The following is a 24,160-nucleotide window of genomic DNA, read 5'->3' as shown; positions in this document are numbered from 1 at the left end:
CGTGTACGGCATAATCGGCACTGCCCTTTTTTCCACTGCCGCACGACGAGATGAGAGGCTTTCATAGCCTCTCAACACCGTGCACACGCATCTCCACCTTCGCGCAAAACCACACGAATCTTACGACTTAACACCCCAAGTTCAACCACTTTTTACTCATTCATTTCAAAACGTAGCCTCCTTCATCGTTGCTTTCCGTCTTCTCCTCCATGACGGTCACTGCGACGCACTCTCCGTATTTTCACGTCCCCCCCCCACCCTTTCCCCCCCCCCCTCCCACCCTCTCCCTTGCAGAAAGAGTATAAGCGAGGCTATGAGGAAGGCATGAAGGGCAGGAACCTGTCTGAGCTTGAGTTCACGCCAGCGTACTTGCATGCCAAGTACGCTAGTGGTCTGGTCAATGAGGTAGCTTCACCGCGGATTTTTGTACTGCTTGGCCTTTTGCGCTGCCCCCGCTGCCTGGCTGTACATTCGTTTTGCTGGCTTCATTCTCTTTTCCGCTGGCTTCCTTTTTGATTTGCTGGCCTTTTGGCAGTTTTTTTTTATTTAGTTGCAAATGTCAGTTGTTTTTTTGCTTTTTTTGTTTGTTGGGGGAGGGAAGCGTAATTTTTGTTTAATTTTTCAACCTCGCAATGTACGCTTTTGGCTCCGTGTGTTTCTCACGATCGCGATTTGTTTCCCCGATATCGCTTTCTGTTCGCAAATATGTTTACCCTGTGCTGTGCTTGGTTGAATAACCACATTCCTACCCGTAATCTCATTCATGTTATTTGCCATCCCATGGTCAATGTATGAAGAAGTCTGAGTACATTTCCATAGAAAACGTGAAGACAGTAAAACCTCCCGAAGTGGGACTCGTTGGGGGCAGTGTTTTTTTGGTTAATGGGGGCTTTTCTATGATACCCTGCAAATTATTTAATTAAATACATAATCGTTCAAATGTATTACATTTACACGTAATTTACACCTAAAACATTGAATTAACACTCAATGAAGGTGATGAAATATCTCACGGTTTACAAGTTATCAACACCTAAAAATGCCTACTGTGCAGTTGAATTCGATTCACTCACCATCGTCACGAAGCAGAGGAAGAAAGCTGAGCTCACAATCCAAATCTTTATGCCGGAGAAATCCGATGAGCTATGAAGCTCTTTTCCACAGATGTTCAGTAAAGTTTCAAATGACGGCTGAAAATATTTTCTGATGGACTTAAAGCGGGTTTTTTTGCTAAATACAGTCAAATCAAAATAACAAAGAAAAAAAATTGAGCACTCGGATAACTGAGCAGATAAGTGTACCACTTAAAATGTAAGTCACATGTATGTATGTTAAACTTCTTTCGCACCGTATGTAGCCAACCGTAGCCAACCACGCTAATAGGTAGGCTACGTAATATTTATTCCCTTGACCATTGTGATATATATTACAATGGTAATTATTACAGGTAAATGGTCTGACACTTCATGTTGTTGAATTTCTCACATGATTAGCTTTCAGCTGTACGGTAGACCGATGCACTAGGATTGACTCGAGAACGCCGCATCCTAATGCGTTTCGTGGCTTAATTAGCGTGCACACGATGTTCCGATCTGATATTTTTTTGTTCGGGGCAAGCATTTAAAATCGAGTCCAGCTTTGAGAGAGTTTTGCTGTGCTGTATTTAGTTTTTTAGTCTGCCGTGACCACGTGTGCCATGGCAACCGTGTGCCGTTAGCATTCTCTTTGCCTTAAGGAGGGTCCACTCCTGAGCGAGTAGTTGCTGCAACTTGGTTGCATGCAACTGCATCTCTTCACTCGTATGTGGATGTGTCTGCAATTAGAGAAATCAACTGATTGCTCATTTGGGGGAGTCCTGCTTATACAGTACAGAGATCTCTATAATTGTATGCTGTTAAAAAGTTTTTGAAATGAAAGTGTTTTCCATAAAATATATATCTCATCTCTTAGATTTGTGAGGCGGTAACTGATAGTATTTCGGTGGAGATAGTGAATCTATTTCTCAAGCCTGTTCGGGTCAACATTGTAAACCAGACATTTAAAACAAAATGTAACAACAGTCTGTTAATGACATAAAAAAATCACGCAAAAAATTTGAATGACAACCGCTGACGGATAAGGATCTCAGCGTCTCCAATGAATTTGTTTCAGTGGGAATTGGCGTCGGTTCTTGGCGATGACGCCCTCTGTTTCTGGCCATGCTCATCACGCCGTGTGTGGCATTCGCCCGACAGAAAGAATACAAGAGGGATCTGGAGGAGGGAACCAAAGGCAAAGGCCTCACTGGCCTGGAGGTGACACCGGACCTGATCAGGGCCCGTTCGGCCACCCATATTCTGAGCGAGGTGAGAAAAATCCAGGGGCGGAGCCAGGGGGGGTGACAGGGGTGACATTCTGCGTATAAGTGTACGACACTCGGTCTGGCGGACTCCGTGCAACTGCATTGTCAGAGTGTGTCGCCAACCGATGGCGTCTAGTTCAACAGCCTGACTCTCTAATCATTCTTGAAATAAAAATTTGTTGAATGTCACCCCGGCCTGAAATCCTGGCTCCGCCTCTGCTTAAATCTATTGATTAAAGTTCACCAGTTATCACGTTACTTGGTGTTTGTCGATGCTTTTAACGACGGCCATTTGCAGCTGTTTTTGAAAAAAATATATAAACTTTTGGTCATGAGTGGATAATTAATTTTTACCCTGTGATTTGGACACTGAATTTTTTTGAAGATAGTTCAACAAGAACTGTGATACAAGTTCTGTATATCTCGAATAATAATAATAATAATACACTATTTATGAAGGGCACATATTTTTCAAAACGGGCACATTGTTCGATGGAGAACTTGGAAGGCGCGGAGCCAGAGCTAAAACTTCCTCCTACGCCGGCCTGAACCGGTGAATGTTCCGCTGCTGCTTTGCTAGAGTTCACTTCTCATTTGGTTCTTTCGGTAAAGTCACGTAGAATGGGAATAAAATAATAAATTAGTAAAATAAAATAACACAATAAAATTCTCACGACGTTTCGGCCACAACACAAGTGGCCTTCATCAGGTCACTTGTGTTGTGGCCGAAACGTCGTGAGAATTTAATTGTTTTATTTTATTATTTTATTCTCATTCTACGCGACTTTACCGAAAGAACCAAAGAAGATGAATCCTTGCAGTCACGAAAGCTTTAAATCGAAATTTAGAGTTTACTTACCCACCCACCCGAAATCTGTCACGTGCAGAGCAATTCTTCCCAAGTCTATGATGCTGTATCCGCATAGCTGGCTATGGCCGTGATGCCATGACCACGGCGTTTCCCACCACCATGCTTAGCCGTGGGGTTTTTGTTATTGCATGCTTTATTTTATCTCACTCTGTCTGTTGTTGTTGTATCCTCAAATCTTGTAAGTCAATTTTAACCCACTTCCCAATGTGCTATCGACTGCAAACTTGGCATACTTATGTCATACTGATGACAATACTATATTCTATCATTTAAATAATGTAAACATTCTTTTTGTTTTATTTGGGTCTAATTGTCCACGGTCAACTGACGTTGGCTGTAATTGGCCACGGTCCATTACGTTATGGCAAGCTTCGGGGCCACTTCCTTTGCTCGTGGAGTTTTGCCATTACCGGTACATTTCATAAAAGCGTGTTTTAAAAAAAAAGTTTTTTGTTAAATATTACTTCTTTTTTTGTTTTTTATTGCAACACAATGTGAGCCCGGTACAATACGCCAATCGCCATTGGAAGGGAACAGAAACCCTGCGAGCGGCAACTTAAATTCGGTGCGGCGGGACCGTACGATGGCGGTGGAAGGGATTTGGACTCGCTGCCCCAGCCAAGTGTGGGACCACGCGTAGGGAGGGACACCACGATTGATATGGGGAGGGAATACGGCCATGGGTTTTAACCCGGTGTCACCATCTCGCCACGTTGTGCACGTGGGGTCTGTGTGCATGCCGCCCCTGCCCTGGCATCACAGCGCGAGTACAAGAAGGATATGGAGGCGGAGATCAGAGGCAGAGGGATGACCACCACTGGACTGGACACCCCCGACTTCCACCGTGTGAAGAATGCCACCGATATCTTAAGCCAGGTTCGTGCCTTTGTTGTTTAAATTCAAAACGTGTCTGTGTGTGTGTACAAATTCATAGTGTGGAGTGGTCGTGCAGTGGTTTGCGCACTGCACTACGAACCCAGTGAGTGGTGGTTGTTGGTGTTTGCGGTGGCGACCCGAGTTAGATTCCCGCTCATGGCCACAAACACCAGTACCCAGTGTGGTGTGTAAACATCACCGCTGGGAAGACAAAGGCAGTCGGGTGTGGTGCTGACCACCCACCCTTCATAGGTCCTCGCTAACAGCACTTGCTCCAACAGTCTGTTTAGGCTACATGGGGGATCTTTGTCTTTATACAAATTCACAGCAGACATGCGAGGTCCAGGCAGAGCAGATGCTGCTGTCTGCTTAGTGCTTCATTTATTATTTGTGCCGTGCATGTCTCAGGAGGTTCAGGTATGAAACAAAGTGTATTAGTCACTTTAACGATATTGTTGGTTCTTTCGGTAAAGTCACATAGAAGGGAAACAATAAAGTAATAAAAATGTAAAACAATAATATTTTCATGACGTTTCGACTGCAACACAAGCAATCATCATCAGGTGTGAAAACCACAGCAAGAAAATCTGAAAAAAGTGGCGGTTTTTTTACGTTAGCACCACGGAGAGCGATTTGGCAGTTATTCAGATGGACGAGTCCATCTATGTTCAGAAAAGAGGAGGGGGGAGACGAAAATAATGGATGCGGTCTGAAAGCCACCGTAAGCGTGAACAATCAATTAAGACCCGAAATGGTTCAGCAAATCCTTCTAATGATTGCTAAGCCAGAATCCATCTTCTCGGTTGAAATTGTCTCTGTGTTTGTATATGTGGATAGCCTCATGAACGAATTTCTCATGGTAGCCAGATAGCTTGCAGAGAACCTCTGTCTTGGAGAAGTCAATGTCATGTGAGCCTACTGAATTATAACAGTGATCTGCCACGGCTGAGGTGTTGGTCCTACCGTGTTTTAGGTCTGCTTTGTGTTCATGGATGCGGTCCGAGACATGTCGTTTGGTTTCTCCAATGTAACTGCTACCACAGAGGCAACTTAGTTTGTAGACGCCAGGGTACTGTATGTCCGGAATCATATCTTTTACAGACGGAACCAGATCACGGATTTTATGTAATGTGTTCAATCGGACCTGAATCTTGTGTTTATTCAAGATTTGGAGATATTTTTTGTGATCCCCGCAATGTAGGGTAAAGTGATGGTTTTGAATGGCTCCTCAAGAGGGTCCTTCTTCATGGTTGGAGTGATAGCTTTGCGGATTGTGTAGTCGGAGTAACCATTAGCCTTAAGAGCTTGGTGTACGTGCTTAAGTTCACTGGCTATGTGTTCCTGGTCGGATATGCATTGGGCTCTATGGTGCAGAGTCTTGATGAGGGAATTCTTCTGGGATGGATGGTGGTGGGAATCCGGTTTCAGGTAAGCATCCGTATGGGTAGCTTTCCTGTAGACAGATGACAAAAGTGTCATCCACGTACCTCTTCCATAAGGTTGGGCGCAGAGTGGCAGCCTGGATGGCGTCAGTCTCAAATTTCTCCATGAAAATATTGGCTACAACCGGAGATAGGGGGGAGACCATTGGGGTGCCCTCAGTTTGTTTGTAGAAAGTTCCATTCCAAGTGAAGTATGTATTGGTTAAGCAGTGTCTCACCAGGGGGGGGTACCTCAGTGTTTAGTCCTTGATGAACCAAGTCTTCAATGATTGCGATGGTGTCAGGTACAGGAACTTTGGTGAATAAGGAAACTACATCAAAACTGACAAGCAGGTCGTCTGGGGCAGGGAAATACCATTTATTGTCGATACCAGGTGAGTAGAATTTTGTACCGCAGAGGTGGTTTTTCCAGTGAAAGGCCGCAGGATTTCAGACAGAAAACGAGCCAGTTTGTAGGTGGGGGAGTTGATAGTAGAGACGATGGGACGAAGAGGTGTGTCTACTTTATGTATTTTTGGTAAGCCGTATAATCTTGGTGGCCTGGCAGCAGAAGGTTTCAACGAGAACTGTTTGGTTTGATCAATTAATGCGGTTGAATCAGAAATTATTTTGTTGGTTTGTATGGTGAGGCTGTTGGTGGGATCTCTTTTTATTTTTGTATAGCTGCCATCGTTGAGTAATTCTTGAATTTTGTTGTTATATTCTATTATATCCATGATGACAGTGGCATTACCCTTGTCGGCTGAGAGGATGACAATGTCATCCCTCTTTTTTAATTTATATAATTCAAAACGCTCATCTTTGGCTGAGGTTGCTAGCTGGCATCTTAGCGTTTTTGAGGGTTGCCACGATTTCAGATCTTGCTACGCCTGCAGCGATGTGACCCAGGCCCTTGAGAGCCACGTCTACTTGGGCAATGATATCATTAACTGGTATGTTTTTAGGTGTGACTGCATAGTTTAGCCCTTTAACTAAAACGGATTTCAGACCATCGGAAATAGAACGTTACTTTTTTCAAAATTTCTTGCTGTGGTTTTCACACCTGATGATGATTGCTTGTGTTGCAGTCGAAACGTCGTGATAATTTATTGTTTTATATTTTTATTATTTTATTGTTTCCCTTCTATGTGACTTTACCGAAAGAACCAATAATATGAATCCCTGCTGTCACGAAAGCTTTAAATCACTTTAACGATGTTAATGTTGGCCACGCTGGACATGGATTATAAAGCATTGCCCAGTGAGTGGTGTCTTCCCCGTGACTTCTCACTATTCAGCAGCCGTATATTTATTGCTTATTCGACTGAGTGGATGTTTTGCTTTTTAACTTTAAATGTATTTATCAGCTGCAGAAGCATTGACGTGGCCCAATGGTAGCTCATTTGGCCACATAATGATCTAGAAACCATCCACCACCCGACAGCCAAGCAAGTTACGTGCAAAAGCATTTAACGTGCCAATTGGTACTATTTTAACTCACCGATGAGATGAAGAACAATCCTTACAAACAAATATATCAATTAGATACCACGCTTGCTTGAGACAACATATACATCGTTTGGACGAGATCAACAAATTCGGGGTAACAATATGTAAAAAAATAGGAGCGTTTATGCAGGCAATTCTCACACGACAGATATTCACCCCAATGGTCATTGCGAATTAGTATTAACAAAACACGCTATTGCATTGAGAAGATTATTAATCAGCGTATGCTTGGTTGATCTTGGCTAAAGGGCTTCGCCATCAGTGGCGTGGTTGGCATTGGCCCTGGTACAAAGAATGCAATGGAGTCCCCTCTCCAATGTTATTTTTTAATTAATGTGCAATTTTATTGATGGACTGCGGTGGTGTTGTCTTGCTGTGGTCTGGGAATTTTGTTGTTATTCTTTTTTTTCTGCCTTTCCCAAGCTTGCATTTATTGTTGAAAAACTGGCAGGAATTGATAGACTTTTGCAATGTGATCTTATATACTTTATGCATATTTTTGTTTATTTATTTTAGTGACTCGCTTATCTTTCCTAAACTTTGCACTCCTATCGTGTTTTTGTATTGTTGTTGTAACGTTCTGCCCCGCCCTACTGGACATCTCTGGAAAAAAATGCTTTATAGCTCATCGGATTCCTCCAGGATTAATAAATATTCAGATTCTGATACACTGCAGGCTTAACAATGTTAACTTACAGCTGTCTAACCTCGCCCATTTTTCCTTCCACTTGCTCACAGGCAAAGTACAATCAGACGGGTGATGGGAGCTACACCACCGTCGTGGACACCCCAGACATCCTGCACGCTCAGCAGGTCAAGACCATCACCAGCCAGGTGCGCCACGCAGTTCACCGCCGTCATGACACGCACATGCGCAGCGGTTGACAGCATCATTCCATTTCTTAAAGGGAGACGTAACCCGCGAAACTAATAGCGCTGACCTTGTAGATATTTACCTATACCTGTGTGTCATTGGATGTCCGTCACAGGTTAAAATTATCGTTAATACGAAGGGAGGCCGTTGAGTCATGGTCACACGTGCCACCATAACACGTGATTTAATAACGGCGTTGTTTATATTGTGTTTATGTTGAAATGTTTGGGGTGATGTCTCAGTGATGTCATGGTGATGTCACGAGAGTGACGCAATGACGTGCTTGAGCATTACCTTTCAGCCTTTTTTTTCTCCCACGAATCAAGCGTCAGGTTTTTAATGGACAGCACAACTACAACTCAGCTACGTCAAAAGGCAACAGTGTGGGGCAGTGGCAACACCTGTGCCTCCGGACAGTGTGTGTTCTTCCCCTATTCTGCACTTCCTCTTGGTCCTCTGATTCCTTCCCATATGGTGTTGGCCAAACATCCGAATGCAGGAGCCTCCTGAAACAGAGTGGGTTTCCTGGTGCAGAGGAGTAATTATTCTTAGGTGGCGTCATTATGCACGTTTCATTTCCCTCCCATTAGTTAAAATGTGTGTCACTTTTTTCCATAATAGAGGTTGTTTTGGGTTAGATCGCGTAAATATAAATGTGTTGTTGAACCCACAACGTACCGCTATACGCTACAAATTGGCATGTTTTGTTTACGTGGCAAACCTTACTAGTTGGGTGGTGGTGGGTTTAACGACACATTTATATTTACACGATATAGCCCCAAAAAAACCACTCTCATTATGGATAATATTGGTCTTGACTTTGACACAGTGACACGAGGCAGTGTGGAGCACTCACCGTGCGTTGTGCCTGACTGCGCTCCGACAGAAACAATACAAAGAGCATGCGCAGAGAGCCATGTCCAACTACCAAACCGTGATGGAGACACCGGAGCTGCACCGTGTCAGGGAAAACCAGAAGCACTTCAGCTCGGTCAGTGTCTTCACCCCCCTCCACCCTCACCACCCCCCCCTCCACTGCACGTGTAGATAATCGTGGGCCCTCCCATCGAACCTTCTCCAAGCAACTGGTGAAAAATGCGCGTAGGTGTTCATGGTACTGCGGTATAACGGTCCTGTCATACAACATACGGTATAAGGCCATCGATAATTGTGTCGTCTGTTTTGCAAAATGCTCGTTTTGTTTTTTGGAAATATACCTGTTTTCTAAAAAAAGTTTTAGATTGTAAAGTTGCCGTGATGAAAAGACCCGTGACAGGCTGATGTTGAGTGAACTGCATTTGAATAACTCTTAAGAATCTTTATTTTCACTTGGAGTACGTGACAGCATAATAACAATTACAATTATATCGTGGAAATCCTCGAAGATATAGACACAAATATCACAGTGTTAGGATCAAATGATATGAATTGGTAGTAATAGCATTCATGGTATTGCAATGAGTTGTACTTTACACCCTTCCCCTGATGTCCTCACTGTCCGGACTTTCCTCGATTTACTTTTAGGGTCAACGATAGTCTCCCCGGGCCGTGGCGCTGAGCGTTTCTTCTCTGAGAAGGGCCTCCATTTGCACCTTCACACAAATCCCTCTTCTCTTCCACGCACCCCCTCCCCCCCTTATTACACATCCCCCCACCCCTATTTGCACAGTGTCTTGAGATGTGGTCGCGTGATTGATACCTCTTCATTGTAATGTACACGTGGCCGTTAGTGCTTCTCCATTCTTGCAAGAATCGGATCCAAATACCGCACATCTACCATGGATGATTCCAGCAGGAATAGCAGTTTACCTATGGGTGATTCCCGCGCTAAAATATCTATTGACTGGAATGGGAGCCCAACAGGAATTCTGTCATGGTAATAAGTAACCCAATTGTTATTCCCTGTGCATTATTGTGGCATAGTCATGCCTAGTGATTTGTGTTCTACCGTTGACATTCGTTTAGTGTTCAGCTTTCACGACCAATATTTTAAGTCATAATTGTGTTTTTGGATTAGGTCGTGGTGTAAAAATGTTGTGTGTCGTGAACCCTCCTACACCTGACACGGCCAATGAACAAAAGTGTCACGTGAATCAAACGTGGCCAAATGTACCACCGCTTAAGCAGCACTAGCGGCGGTGTTGTTGTTGTTGTTGGAGAATAATCTCACAACATTTAGATGGCTACGCAGTACCACTGGATAATAATTACACCCACCATCCTCAGGTTAACAGCTCACACCTCGAATGTTATGGCTGTTACATTCTGCTCAGGAATTACGGTGGCTCATTCTGGAATATGCTTCACAGTGTAGTCCTCTTTTTGAGTACTAATCGGGTTACAGTATTTACATATAACATGTGACCTAGCCGGGTTATGCCACCTGCGTGTTATGCATGTATGTTGAACCGTACATAGCCAACCGTGCTCATCGGGGGTGCGGGGAAAGAACAACAAACTAAACACAAAAAGCAGTTCTAAAGAAATGAGTTTTCAACCTAGACTTAAAAGTGCAGAGCTCCCGATGGCTTCCTAATGTCTGAAGGATGAGCGCTCCAGACAGCTGCAGAAGTGTGTCTGAAAAGCGTGCGATGCGTTGACCGTCTTTGTTCGATGGTCAGCTAAAAGCCGCTGCTGCCAGGATGACTGGAGTTTGCGTGATGGTGTATGCTCCTTACACAAGAATGAACTAAGGGTCATTTCCCGAAACGTCGCCGATTATTTATATGTATTTCTTTTCAGGCACTGTTGTTAACGAGTGTTTATTATTTTAATTGAATCGATTACAGCCATTCATGCACGTATGGGGAGTGGGGGGAGGTTGGCACTGGTTCATCACCTGGCTGCCTTTCCCCACTTGTTTATGGCTCCACGCGCATCTGAGCCATTCTCCCTGTTCGACAGCGAGCAAATGCTGTGTGCGTGCTCCAAGTATATTATTATTATCATATTTAAATACATGACAGTGACTCGTTTTGTTTTGGAAGTCGGATCATCATACAGGTGGGGGCCTACTTTTGCGGGTAATGCCCCACCCGGGTGGGGGTGTTGGCTACCTACCTCACAGCAAAAGTAATTCCCCCCACAGATGCGAAGACGACGGTTGATTTTGAATCATCGGCTCTGCAAAGTGCCTCGCTTGGCGAGCTCGGGAACCGCTCTTCTATATCGGATTCCACCCTCATTTACCCTCAATTTGTTACACCTGGCATGGGCAATGTGTAAAACACATGCTGGATGTCTCGGATCACTTTGTTTTAATTTGATTGACTTCCCCTTCGCGGGTCACGACTAGGTGTGACTGCCATTTATATCCCATTTAATCCCCATGGTGGGCCTGCAAAGCGCCACCTTTTTTTTGCACGGGCCCCAAAGAGCGGCGTACACTTCAGAATCCCCCCACTTAAAAATTTATTTTCAAAAGGAATATTTATTTTGATCAACCTTAATCTCCTGCCAAAAGTGAGTAATCGGATGGCCGTGCGAGGTTTCTTCTGGAGTGAGCCATCTATTATTTAATGGTTTCCGACATCTGAACTCACTCATGGCTCGTCCATATGTGCTGGATAATATCCACACACTTCTGGATAACAGCCAGAGTATTCTGGCCCCAATTCCCAACGCTGTAGAAACCCTACTCTATATCTGAGATCTTTCTAAAACCCATACTAACTACGAGTCGGCCTCTCGAGAATGGCGTTCCTTATACAGCAGTCTCTCGGTTAACGGTGACATCGGTTAACGCTTTTTTTCGGCTAACATTTCGCCTCCCATAGGGCCCCGTGATTTCAACTAAAGTTAACATTTCGATCAACGGTCACCTTTACGTTATGCACGCGGGGGTGCCAATTTTGGCCAAACCAGACGCTTTGTAAGTGTTTCTATTAATATTCATCCTTTAATATGGTCTTATAATGTTTATTATTAATGTTGAGTGTTTAAATGTTATAAACTGTTTTAGGGTTAAAAAAGGTCAACTTATGATCGTCTTGAAACGGATTAATGCTTTTTAATGTATAATTCCTATAATCGATTAACAGTAGTCTTAGAAAACGTTCACCGAGGGACTACTGCAGTTGATACACCGCCATCACATCGCGTGCCCAAGCCTGCCCGTGGTGAATGACGTTGAAAGTTTTACATTGTTGTGACCGTAACGCGCTCTTCGTTTTGGGGACAATTGCTAAACACTTCCTCGCGCGCGATTTCTCTCTCCTCCATCACGGCTGACCACCCCGACAGCTGCAGTACAAAGCAGATGCCGATAATCTAAAGGGCAAGGTCACGACGGTGTCCAACACGCCAGAGATCCAGCGCGTCAAGGAAAACCAGAAGAACTTTAGCTCGGTACTTTCCCAAAACCCTTAGCTGTTTGCCGAAAGCGCAAAACCATGCTGTCTTGTCTGTCTGTCCGTTTGTTCCCCCCCCACCCCTACTTGTGATCCTTAACAGTTTTCCTCCAATGATGCCGCCTTTTTTTTCCCCTCAACCACCTCTCCCCCTCTCTGTACTCGGTTTTTTTTTCCCGCGCAACTTTAATTGCTTCCTCGTGCACTGTTGGCGCGCGCTATAACGTTCCAATTTGCAGCTCACGACTGCTAACGAGCTTGCGTGCGCGTGCGTGTGTGTGTGCGGTTGGAGTGGATTGTTGTTTTGATTTGTGAGGCTCATGAACTAGCTCTTAACTCTGGGCAGCTCAACCGCTGCGGGTGTGTCCGGGTGGGTTCACATTAACTGACCGTGGCTGTGTGTCACTGGTGATTTTTCTTTCTGTTCAAGGAGCAACACAATGCAACACCGATTTCGTGCTAACTTCGAAGTGCTTCCCTAAATGTTACGTTTCATCATAACAGCTGTAACTGCTACAGCATAGGTGGCATTAATACATGCTCGATCATGAAACATCAGGCATCCTATAACACCGCGGTTATCTTATTATTCACGTGATGCGAGCGTTGTTACATGAACGGATAAAGGTGCCCCCGCACTATCCTGTGAAATTATAGCTCAAGTGCAAACGTAGTTTTTTTTGGCGTGGATTTGAACGATTAACAACTCAATTATTGCAACTAGACTCAATAATTTATTATGTTTCAAAATTGTGGTAACTGTCGCGGTCTCTAGTGGCTGCAGTGTACCCCCTAGCCAATTACATACAACACACACAAATACAACACATCATTACTCCACACACGTGATTTTAGGCGTGTATTGCGAGCTAAATAGACGAATCAATGCATCGTTACATCTGTTCTCTTCTAGTTTTTTTAGGTTACGTTGGGTTATGGACGCATCTGCATTCAACACCGTACTCTAGCACAATATTAGGACTTACTCTACAACGTAAATAAGCCCTCCGCTCCTGGACAGTGCCTTGATATGCAGACACATTTAGGCTCTACATAAATCAACCTGGTGTAATGTAATATTAACCCTAAACTGGTTGCATCACCTGGCTCGAATAGAGCCACACGGTTGTGCAAACATGTGGGCCAGCGCAGGTACCCTAGTCTAGTAACACTCTCCCTTATCTTCACGTAATAACTTGTAAACTCTTCATGTACCTGTACCTGGGTTTGCCACACCTGTTTTGAAGAATATGTGAACCTGAACTAGATAACTGAAGTTCCCTGACTTTGCGTGCTGTTCCCACTGTCTATTTTACCTATTTTCCACTTGTGCATCTCGAGCCGTACTGGGACCGGGCCGAACCAGCACGGCAATGGCTCACAAAGCACGGGTTTCCTTTTCCATTGCACGAGCCGAGCCGTGCTTTGACATCACGTGGAATTCGTGATGTCAAGATGCACGCTAAATGATGCGATGACACGTTGACGCAGTGTTTGCATTGTACCGACTGCCACGAGACCGTCATTAGCACCCGTCATTAGCTCCACTTGACGAGGTTGTGATCTGGCTTGACCAGCTGAATGTGACATTGTAGTTGTTGCTCCTCATCTACATCAGCAGCCACACGATAAGAAGAAGAAGATTAGCTCCAACCCTAGCACGGCTCGGACCCGAGCCAGATTCACGTCTTGCTGAGGCCGGCGCAGCACGGCTCCGCTCCGGCTCGGCTCGGTAACATTCCAATGAGAAACCACCCATGGCCATGCTGGTCCCGTGCTGGCACGGCTCGGAAGTGCGAGTGGAATAGGGGTACAAGAAATACCCTGCTCTGAGTTTAATCCGCCTATGTGTGCACACTTTTTAATCTCTTTTTAACAAGGAACGTATATTGACTTTGTTCTGGTGTGGGGACAGGCCCGCGGTGTTATTCACTTTCGGGGGGTGATGGGCCTCCTAATTGACTCGTTTCGCGTGCGTGGTTGCTTGCACGTGCGTGCGTTTGTGGCCGTGTGTGTGTGTGTGTGCGCGCGCACACGCCTGTGCATGTGCGCGGTTCCATCGCAAGGTTTTGTACAAGGAAGGCATTAAAGCTGGCACCTCGGTGAACGCAACGCCCGAGCTGCGACGCGTTAAGGAAAACACAAAGAACATCAGCTCGGTACTCGTCCTAGCCCACGGAAGCGTGGGGCCACCTCTGCACCGCACAGTCGTTATTCACCATCCACCTTTGCCAGTCTCCTAACAGCTTTTCCTTCGGCACCTGCCTCCTATACAGCAGGTCGCTACTCGCATTTCTCTCCGCGCTTTAACAAAGCCCTCTCGACTCCGCTGTCAGTCGGTCTCTTTACGTTTGTTTCCCACTCTCTCTCTCTGTGTCCCCCCCCTCCCCTACGTTTGCTCGCACCGTTCCACGCCAGCGTCTTCTGTTCCTCTTGCAGCTTTCGGCTTTCAATACGAGCGATCTGCCACGCGTTTTTTATTTTGTTTGTATTTCTACTCACCGTGTTTAGTAATCCTGCTCGATGCTTCGTGTTCAATTCACACTGCTTCACATCACTGATGACAGTTATTTTGTTTAACAATATTTTGGTTACCCATTCAATGCTTAGATGAATCTTAAAACATTGCCAATGATACTGACTCTGTGTTTCTGTGTGTGCGTTTGGTATGTGTATCGATGTACTGTCTACGTTTGAGGTACCTTTGTGTCTGTAACATTGTGGCTGTTTGAATGTGCCTGCATGGTTGTGTGCACATGCACGTGTGTGAGTCCGTGTTGGTGTGTGTGTGTGTCTGTATCGGTATATGTTTATGTGTACACGTGATGTGCTGGTGTGTGTGTGTCTTCCTATTTGTGCGCCTGTGTTGGTGTGTCTTGGTTGCTTTGGTGTGTGTGCCTGTCTGCGTTGGTATGAATGTATTCATACACGTGACGTGATTTTGCATGTGCGTTGGTGCCGCGCGTCTGTGTGTCTGTATATGTGCATTGGTGTGCGTTGTTGTTGTTGTGTGTTGGTATGGACGTGTTTGAATGAATGCGCACGTGCTCCGAATGTGCTCTTTCCCGTACGCGTTCGTGTCTGCGCTTTGGTGCGGTTACGTGTGCGCGTGCCCATTGCGTGCGTGCGTGTGCCCGTTGAGTGCGCGTGCCCGTTGCGCGTGTCCGTGTGCCTGTTGCGTACGTGCGTGTGCCCGTTGCGTGCGTGTGCGCCCGTTGCGTGCGCGTGCCCGTTGCGTGTACGTGCCCGTTGCGTGCGTGTGCCCGTTGCAAACAATCACAGGTTTTGTACAAGGAAGGAATCAAATCGGGCACCGCTGTGAACGACACGCCGGAGTTGCAGCGCGTCCGGGCCACTCAGAAGAACATCAGCTCGGTACCCATCCGCACCCACTTACAAATTACCCCCCAGTCCACACTCTGTGATTTTTTTTTTTTTAAAAACGACATTACTCCTCCCTCCCTGCCTGCCCGTTATCCCCCTATTGCCTTCGCTCCGCTTTGACATGCCTTGTCCCCCGAGCGAGTCCAGGTGCTCTCGTCCGTTCCCTAATCGCGAGGGTGCAGTGACGCGCTGCGTCAATCGCACGTCTTGTTAATCGCCGTCCCTGCCCCAACCGTCTGCTCTTGAAAAAAATATAAAAATGGCTTATCAGAAAAACACCAACAGCATTACCCATGAAGCAAGTTATGGCATCGACCATGTTTCCTTGTATAATAGGCCGCGTGAAAGTAATCTATGTATACGTCCACTGTCCAAATTTACAAAATAAAGTTGGGTCATTTATTTGTTGTTCGTTAAACTCGCGTGTCAGATTTCACACTTTGTCAATGTATTGCATGTTACCAATTCATTAGTGCAGGTTACCATGAGTTTGTGCTTTTGTAGTTATGGGTTTTAATTGGGATTTTGAAGAGCACATTTATTCAGGCACACCCTGGCTAAACCAGGGCTGGCATTATGACACGTAGAGCTGGTGTATTCAAATGATGCCTCGCTGCATGGGTAGACTTCATAATTACACTGGCTGCATCTCATCTTTCTGCACCATCGAGAAGGAACATAATTCCCAATCCTAGTTTTAATCCACATACGAATCACTTTATCTAATGTCTTATTTACCTTCAGGTGTTTGCCCTTCATGTGTGCTTCTATAATGGAATGACATTATTTAAATTTCACTATTAATGCGCCCTCGGGTTAATTTCATGGTTATATTGAAGGTCATTAAACATGCAATTGTTTGCGCATTGTGTGTGTGTGTGTGTGCACAAGTTTACACAAGTGCTTTGTGTTGCAAGGTTTTGTACAAGGACCAAATTAAGGCCGGCACCTCACTTAAAGACACGCCGGAGATCCGCCGCGTGAAGCAAACTCAGGATCACATCAGCTCGGTAAGACCGTCCGTCCGTCCAGCGCCGCTCCATTCACCCCCCACCGAGGCCCCAGCACCGACATCGTCCACCGCCTCGCGTTTCATCGCCACCCACAAATGAAGACCAAGATCCCCCCCCCCCCCGTGTAGCCTGTAAAAGACTGTTGAGGCAAATGTTGTTAGCGAGTAGCACCACGACACACGAGGGGGTGCTTGGCCAGCACCATGCCAGGCTGCCTTTGTCTCCCTGGCGGTGATGTTTACACACCGCACCAAGTGCTCATTTGAGGCTGAGTCGACTTCGGGGAGGCTCAGAAGCAGTTCAAATATTCACCACTGTTATTGATTGTGAGCGGGAATCGAACTTGGGTGGCCAGAATCGTAGCGCGGTGTAGCACGAACCGCTGCGCCACCGTCGCCACCGCAAACACCAACAACCACAACCACCACTCTTCTCACTGCCGCCACCGCAAACACCAACAACCACAACCACCACTCTTCCCACCGTCGCCACCGCAAACACCAACAACCACCACTCTTCTCACTGCCGCCACAGCAAACACCAAAAACCACAACCACCACTCTTCCCACTGCCGCCACAGCAAACACCAAAAACCACCACTCTTCCCACCGTCGCCACCGCAAATACCAAAAACCACAACCACCACTCTTCCCACCGTCGCCACAGCAAACACCAACAACCACCACTCTTCCCACCGTCGCCACAGCAAACACCAACAACCACCACTCTTCCCACCACCGCCACCGCAAACACCAACAACCACCACTCTTCTCAACGTCGCCACTGCAAACACCAACAACCACCACTCTACCCACCGTCTACACAGCAAACACCAACAACCACCACTCTTCCCACCGTCGCCACCGCAAACACCAACAACCACCAATCTTCCCACCGTCGCCAGCACCACTGGGATTTTTTGCACACAGCGTTGGTGTACGGTGCTTTTTTCAGGAATATTTTGCTGTTTTTTTTTCATGGATTTTCTGCTTGCACAGTCACATAGTCACGTTATGATGTTTTTCTTGTTCGTGTGTTTTTTTGTTGTGGTTGCACCCGATTCAAGAGCCGAATGGCTCACAGGGCTATACCAAAATAAATAAACTGAAACTGAAAACCACAGCCAATTAGTAAGATTTGCCACGTAAACGAAACATGCCAATTCGTTGCTAGTACAGCACAGAGAGTAAACCCACAACATTTATAATTCGAGTACGTCGTTTCGCCCATCTGCCACTGTAGAGTGTTAACGACATCATGCCTGCCCGCACGTGAGTGCCCGTGTTTATAGTCGATCGCTCTGTAACCGCTCGCACGCCCTGTTCGCCCCCCTACAGATTAAATACAAGGAACAAATCGGCACAGCCACGGTGGTGGCGGACTCGCCCGAGTACCAGCGCGCACGAGAGAACCAAAAGCTGATCAGCATGGTGAGTCCTCAAGCCCGCTCCGCGTGCACCCAACACACCATCCACGTGACGCGCCTTCACTCGCGGTCACGCTACGGCCTCGATCGGCGTTTGTTGTTCTTCCCCCCCCCCCGCACCTCTGATGAGCGCGGTTTGGCTACGTACGTTGCTGAAGAAGTTCAACTACATAGATACAACCGAAGGCTCACGTCACTTTAACTACCAATTAGAGGGAAAGGTGATTATTCACGTCGCCCGTAACTCAACACTGTGGAGGGCAGCAGCGAGGATTGGTGGATCACCGCACGAATGTCACGAAACGCCCTTACCTGTGGGCGTCGAGGAGGTGCCATACCCTGGCTCGCCGGGAGAAGGCAGCACAGGAAAAATTTGGACGCCACCGGTTCCGCCCTTATGGGATAGAGCGTTGTCCCCTCGAACGCATGGGTTTTATCTGGGTGCTCGGGTTTCCTCCCACATGTAAACACTTATTAATTGATCGATAGCACCTTGATATATAGAGGGCCGCAGAGCTTGTGAAATTGTTGGCGCCGGCTCACCATGTGACTGCCTTCGCCCTCGTCTGTGGTTCCTCGCGCCGCTGGGTCTCTCTCTCTCTCTCCACGAGAGCGAGCGAATGTTGCGCTGCGCGTGACAAGGTGAAATTTTACACACATGTATTCTTTATATTATTCTGCAAACATCGCGGTGGTGTTTTGATTTTCAGACGCCACTTTTTATAACACGTTGCCCAGCGAAGTTCGCTCCCGTGTGAAATTACAGAGGGCGAGCGATTCTCGATTGTGTCGTCATCCATTCGAACCGGCCGTTCGCATCCGAGGGTTGCTTTCATAGAGGAGGATCTTGCATCGATAATATGATGGATCCTAGCGAGCCGCAGAGCAACAAAGCGATGACGGGCGAAGGCTCTTATCGGAAATCGCTTTCGTCGTGGGTCCGTAAACGTCTGTAAATGTCTCCACGTGATCTCCGTGGAGATGACTTTACTCGGATCCTTCATAACACCTATTGCTCTCCGGAGTTCAGATCTAGAAGTCAGCGGCGTCAGAACACCGCACAAACCTGCGACGTTTGCACGTTAATCAATCAGTCTTGGAGTGCTACCCATTGAAAACTTTCACGAGGAAAATACTCATAATAAAGGTATTTGGGTTTGATCCCGTCAATATAAATTTGTCATGAACCCACCACCACCCGACACATCCAGTTAGTAAGGTTTGACACGTTAACAAAATGTGCCAATTAGTTATTACTTCAGCACATCCACAGCATTGACAATTCGCGTTAAACTAAAGCAAACACTGATAAATGAACCGAGCTACAATGATGATGTATTTCTATTGATTGCTTTACATACGATTGCTTTCATATTGGTTCCATCTTTTTGGCCATTCATGCTGGCTGTGGTTTAGGAAACTAGTCGAAAACGGTGCGTGCTTGCTTCTGCTGAGAGTCGCTGTAGGTATTGGCCACTGCCTGTACCCATGGTTTACTTTGCGCTACGTCTCTTGATTTGTCCTGCTCTGTAACATTCCCTCTCTTTTCACTCAAGAGGGGAGCACATCGTGCAAAACTCATCCTTATTAAGTACAGGTCCATTACAGTACAGAGTAACCTCAAAGCATCCGAAAGCATTGCCTGACTATAAGTAAAGCTGGGTGTTTGTAATCCGCACGCCTCGCTTGCCTTGCAGGTGAAATACAAGGAGCAGCTCGCGAAAATGACCCCGATCAACGCCACCATGGACACGGAGCGCGTGAAGCGCGCTCAGGGAAACGTCAGCGCGGTACGCCCAGTTGTGTGCCGGGGGGCCGGGGGGGGGGGGGGCGCTCGCTGCTCCCCCCGTCGCGGCATCGCGACTTCTCGAGAGAGTACCGTCGGGGCCGTGCCATTGCCTCTTCCTTGGTCGCTCCGCTGGTGACGCACACCTCAATCGATCGGTCAATCTTTATTTTGCGCGTAGGCATCGGTGCACGTTGCACCAAAACGGGAACAGTGCAGGGGCACCTACCGCGGCTTGCGTCATAATGGGCCACATTAACCCAATGGCATTTCTGGCAAAAAGTTGCAGGGGCTCCTGCGCTGATAGAGGCTCTCAAAAAGTGTGTGCCTATAGCACTCCCCCACTAGTTTGGGTGTGGGGTGGCGGTAGTTCCTAGACAGGTAAAAAGGGTCCCACCTTGTGGGACTCAATCGCCTGGAGTGTGCCCCATCTCGTCAGATCTCAGAAAAAACTCAGCACGTGTTGAGCCTGGATATCGCCTGAAATGGGCGGCCATCACGCACAAGTTGTAATAGAGTTACATGGTGGGCAGCAGGGGGCAGTGCAGCAGCATTCGTTGTTACACTGCACTTCCATGCGCCCGCGTCTGCGCTCGCCACCTACACCAGCCTAGACCGACCAGAGTGGTGAAGTATGGTCGAGCGATCCCCATGACTCGCACAGCATGGAGAGGGGCCCTCATCCAGCAGTGGATTGACAGAAGGGCTGTGCGTACGTATAAATACATGCACAAAGGGTTCCAACTCCCCTTAATCTGGCACCGCTCCCAGCCAGTCTTCCTGTTACCATTTGCAGATCATTAAAGTGGTATATTTCGGAAAATTATACATTATTTATTATAGAAAGCAGGCAATTTAATTGTGGCCCACGAAAGAATATTAGTGGATTGGCCATGAATAACAAAAGCCTCGACTAGGTTTTAGTGTAACGAATTCAGAAGGGGCAATGCACTCGTAAATTGATACCGTTTTGAACTGAACACTGGCAGTGTTCAATTTCTCCCTGGGCCAGAAAATGCCAAACACATGCTGGAAAGACAGCATGACGCTTGGCAGGAGCAGCATGCTATAATACGGGGCCACCCTGTGGCACCATCTTGTGAACCTGAAACCGCTCCACGTTATCTCTTTCCTCGAAGGTTTCTCTGAATTCCACGCTGCAATTCGGACTCCGCTGCCTAGTTTTGTGTTGTGTTGTATGATTTAAGCAGTCACCTTCGCTCACTACTTTCGGCTGCTTGCTCAAAACTCACTTCTTATTCCCTAAGTTATGACCCCCCGCCCCCCTTAATCTACTCCTTCATAACCACCACCATTACTTTTCCCTCTTCATATTATCAGTCATCGACTGTCACTCATTAACCCCATCCATTTAATCCATTCATCATCGTCATTTACTTTAATCAATTTCACTTTCACCAAACTCACGCATCACAGATTTGCCACCCATTGCTTCCTCTCATCGATTTTATTCACTTCCATCTCCACTGTTTCATTCACATGTTGTATAGTTCTGAATTCCCTGTAAAGCGCCTTAGTTAAGGCACTATATAAATTACGTTAAGATAAGATGAGATTCTTTTTTTTTATATATATATTATATAGGTTTATGCATCGGATAAACAACATCTGGCAGTTCACCAGCATTTTGTTCAGGCAAGCCTGACTCTGCTGATGAGGCACTGCATGTCAAAACCGGTCCAGAGTATGATTGTGTTGAATCAATGCTTCTGAAATTGTGTACTGCCAGAAGACCACCGTGGTGACTGATAGGATGTGTAAATAATACTTTGTTTTATGTTGAGGGCCAAATCTGGGAAGGAGGCTGTGTTGTCTGCTTATTTAAATGTGAGCACAGATGGGCTCACGGACTAATTTGCTGTGCAGCTGTCTCCCGCCCACCTCCCGGTATCCCAGTATGGGATATACCACAAATGTCCCTGATCCGTGAACCCTTGCGTCAGCGTGTTAGACTACATGAGGCCACCACTGCTCCCATTTAGTCCATGAGCATAGAGCAAATTTCTCTCTTATCGGTATCACCTGGGGTGGCATCTTCTTTAGCGTTTCCAATTTTTATACATTGCCAAACAACAGGGCGGATTGTGCGATCACCATTTGAGTTGAGTGAGTTTACAAAGATTCGCTCTTGTTGGCCGTATAAACACGTCGGCACTATGGACATTTGGTGACGCCACATTTCTGCTCTGGCCCACGGACCACGTGATGCCAACTGGACATCTGTGAAACCTACTGGCCATCATCAGATTCCTCCAGTATCAATAAATATCCTGATTCCCGAAGTGAAAAAATGACCCTCGTGCCATAACGCGTAAGCGGTACGCCGATAGGCATTGCGAGACTTTAGCGGCCGCGTCACCATTCTGTCTCCCGCGACCCCTCGCGCGCGCCAGGTTCTGTACGCCGACCACTCCAGGAGGGAGATGCAGGGCCGCGCCAGCTGCCTGCTCGACACGCCTGAGATGCGGCGCGTGCGCGAGAACCAGCGCAACTTCTCACTGGTAATGAGCGCGGCCCCGCACGCGGTAACATCCTGGTGGGGCCTGGTGAAGGACTGCAACCATGGGTCTCCTCAACATTCGTTCCGTAGCCATGCCTTGTGATATTTGACTAGGTAGACCAGCACACGGGCAGTAACACAGAGATTAGAAACGTATTTCTTTAGAGCTGCTTTTTTGTGTTTATTCTGTTGTCCTTCCCCCGCACCTCTGATTAGCGTGGTTGGCTACATATGTTTAACACGTAGGCTTTCGCGACCAATATCATCCATAATAGAGGTTTTTGGGTTGGATCGCGGAAATATATAAATGTGTCGTTAAACCCGCCACCACCCGACACAGCCAACTAGTAAGGGTTGTCACGTAAACAAAACGTGGCCAATTCGTCACTAGCACAGCACACCGGTGTGTTGGAGAGCCAAGCCACAACATTTACAAACTGAATACGACGTTTCGCCAGTAATTACAACTAGCTTCATCAGGCAACAGTCAGATTTAGAGTAGTATTACTGTTTCGTTCCTTATATAGAGGCGTAGATGTGGTGACCACGCAGCTGCGCTCTTGCACAATGTTGGGGGGGGGGGCGGAATTACTGAGGCAACGTACATTATGCATGTGCATTATGCGAGCCGTTTGAACTTGTCCTTCCTGTCTATTGTGTTTATTAAAATAGCCCTACCAACGGTAATCCCTATTGATGTACGCTGCCCTTTGTAGGCATGCATTTAAATAATGTATTATTTGATTATTCGCTTCCACGCAGCACTAAGATGGTAGCTATCCGAACGGTTAAAGTTATTTTGATTTCTTTCAATTTCGGTAGATTCTCTAATTAGTCTTGGCCAGTAGTAGCTAGTTTTGCACAACACTTCAACATTATTAAAATCAATTGAGTGTCCTTGTTGGCACGGGTGTTCTGCTACTGCTGACAGTTGCATTTGGGAGAATTTAATATTTATCTGATGTTCTTTCAGTCTCGTGCTGATCTTTCGTTTTGTTTGCCCAACATAACATTTATCACACGTGCAGTTAATCCTGTACACACCTTCTGTTGATAGCTTCGGTAATACATCTTTTGTACCAGATATTAAATTCTGTATTTTATGTACTGTGCCAAATCTGACTCGGATGTTTTGTTTTTCCAAATATCTGGCTAGTTTAGCGGTTACTCCCGTAATGTACGGTATTTTCATCGTTTTACTTACTTGGGCAGTTTTAATGCTCTTGTTATTTGTTTTTTTTTTGGTATTCAATGCCCTGTTGATTTGTGCATCATTATAACTGTTCATTTGCAGCGCTTCTTTAACATTTTGCCTCAGTAATCCTCCCCCCCGCCACATTGTGCAAGAGCACAGAAGTGTGGTCACCACATCTACGCCTCTATATAAGGAACGAAACAGTAAGACTTCTCCACAAATCTGGCTGTCGCCTGATGAAGCTAGTTGTAATTACTGGCGAAACGTCGTACTCAGATTGTAAATGTCGTGGCTTGGCTCTCCAACACACCGGTGTGCTATACTAGTGACGAATTGGCCACGTTCTGTTTATGTGACAACCCTTACTAGTTGGCTGTGTTGGGTGGTGACGGGTTTTAACCACACATATATTTATACGATATAACCCAAAAACCTCTATTATGGTTGGCTACATATGGTGCGAAAGAAGTTCAACATACGTACAGAGGGCTGTTGCAGTGTCCTTGCGCGGTATACAGGAGGTCGTGGGTTCGAACTCAACCCTGACGACTAATGAATATTTTGAGTTTGCGTGTTCTCCCCGTGGTCACTCGG

General features: G+C 46.4%; 1 protein-coding gene across 13 annotated transcripts in view; it reads left to right on the top strand.

Annotated features, from left to right (window-relative positions):
* The window catches only part of NEB (nebulin), a 211,709-nt gene that overhangs the window by 177,714 nt on the left and 9,835 nt on the right, over positions 1–24,160 (top strand). For 8 of the 13 annotated variants that reach the window (XM_076068129.1, XM_032957177.2, XM_032957171.2 and 5 more), the window contains 12 exons: positions 295–405; positions 2,235–2,345; positions 3,975–4,088; positions 7,757–7,852; positions 8,779–8,883; positions 12,135–12,239; positions 14,308–14,400; positions 15,524–15,616; positions 16,543–16,635; positions 17,976–18,068; positions 19,762–19,854; positions 22,265–22,372. In XM_076068129.1, coding sequence (XP_075924244.1) covers positions 295–405; positions 2,235–2,345; positions 3,975–4,088; positions 7,757–7,852; positions 8,779–8,883; positions 12,135–12,239; positions 14,308–14,400; positions 15,524–15,616; positions 16,543–16,635; positions 17,976–18,068; positions 19,762–19,854; positions 22,265–22,372 — 1,215 coding nt within the window. The remainder of the gene's footprint in view (positions 1–294; positions 406–2,234; positions 2,346–3,974; positions 4,089–7,756; positions 7,853–8,778; positions 8,884–12,134; positions 12,240–14,307; positions 14,401–15,523; positions 15,617–16,542; positions 16,636–17,975; positions 18,069–19,761; positions 19,855–22,264; positions 22,373–24,160) is intronic. The other 5 variants (XM_032957174.2, XM_032957172.2, XM_032957170.2 and 2 more) reach the window with 4 other exon arrangements.

This window comes from Petromyzon marinus, chromosome 19 (assembly GCF_048934315.1).
Source record: "Petromyzon marinus isolate PM22_M1 ecotype Great Lakes invasive population chromosome 19, UKy_Petmar_22M1.pri1.0, whole genome shotgun sequence".
NCBI lineage: Eukaryota > Metazoa > Chordata > Hyperoartia > Petromyzontiformes > Petromyzontidae > Petromyzon > Petromyzon marinus.
Note: the sequence above shows the minus strand (reverse complement) of the source record. Positions and strands in the feature narration are given on the sequence as shown.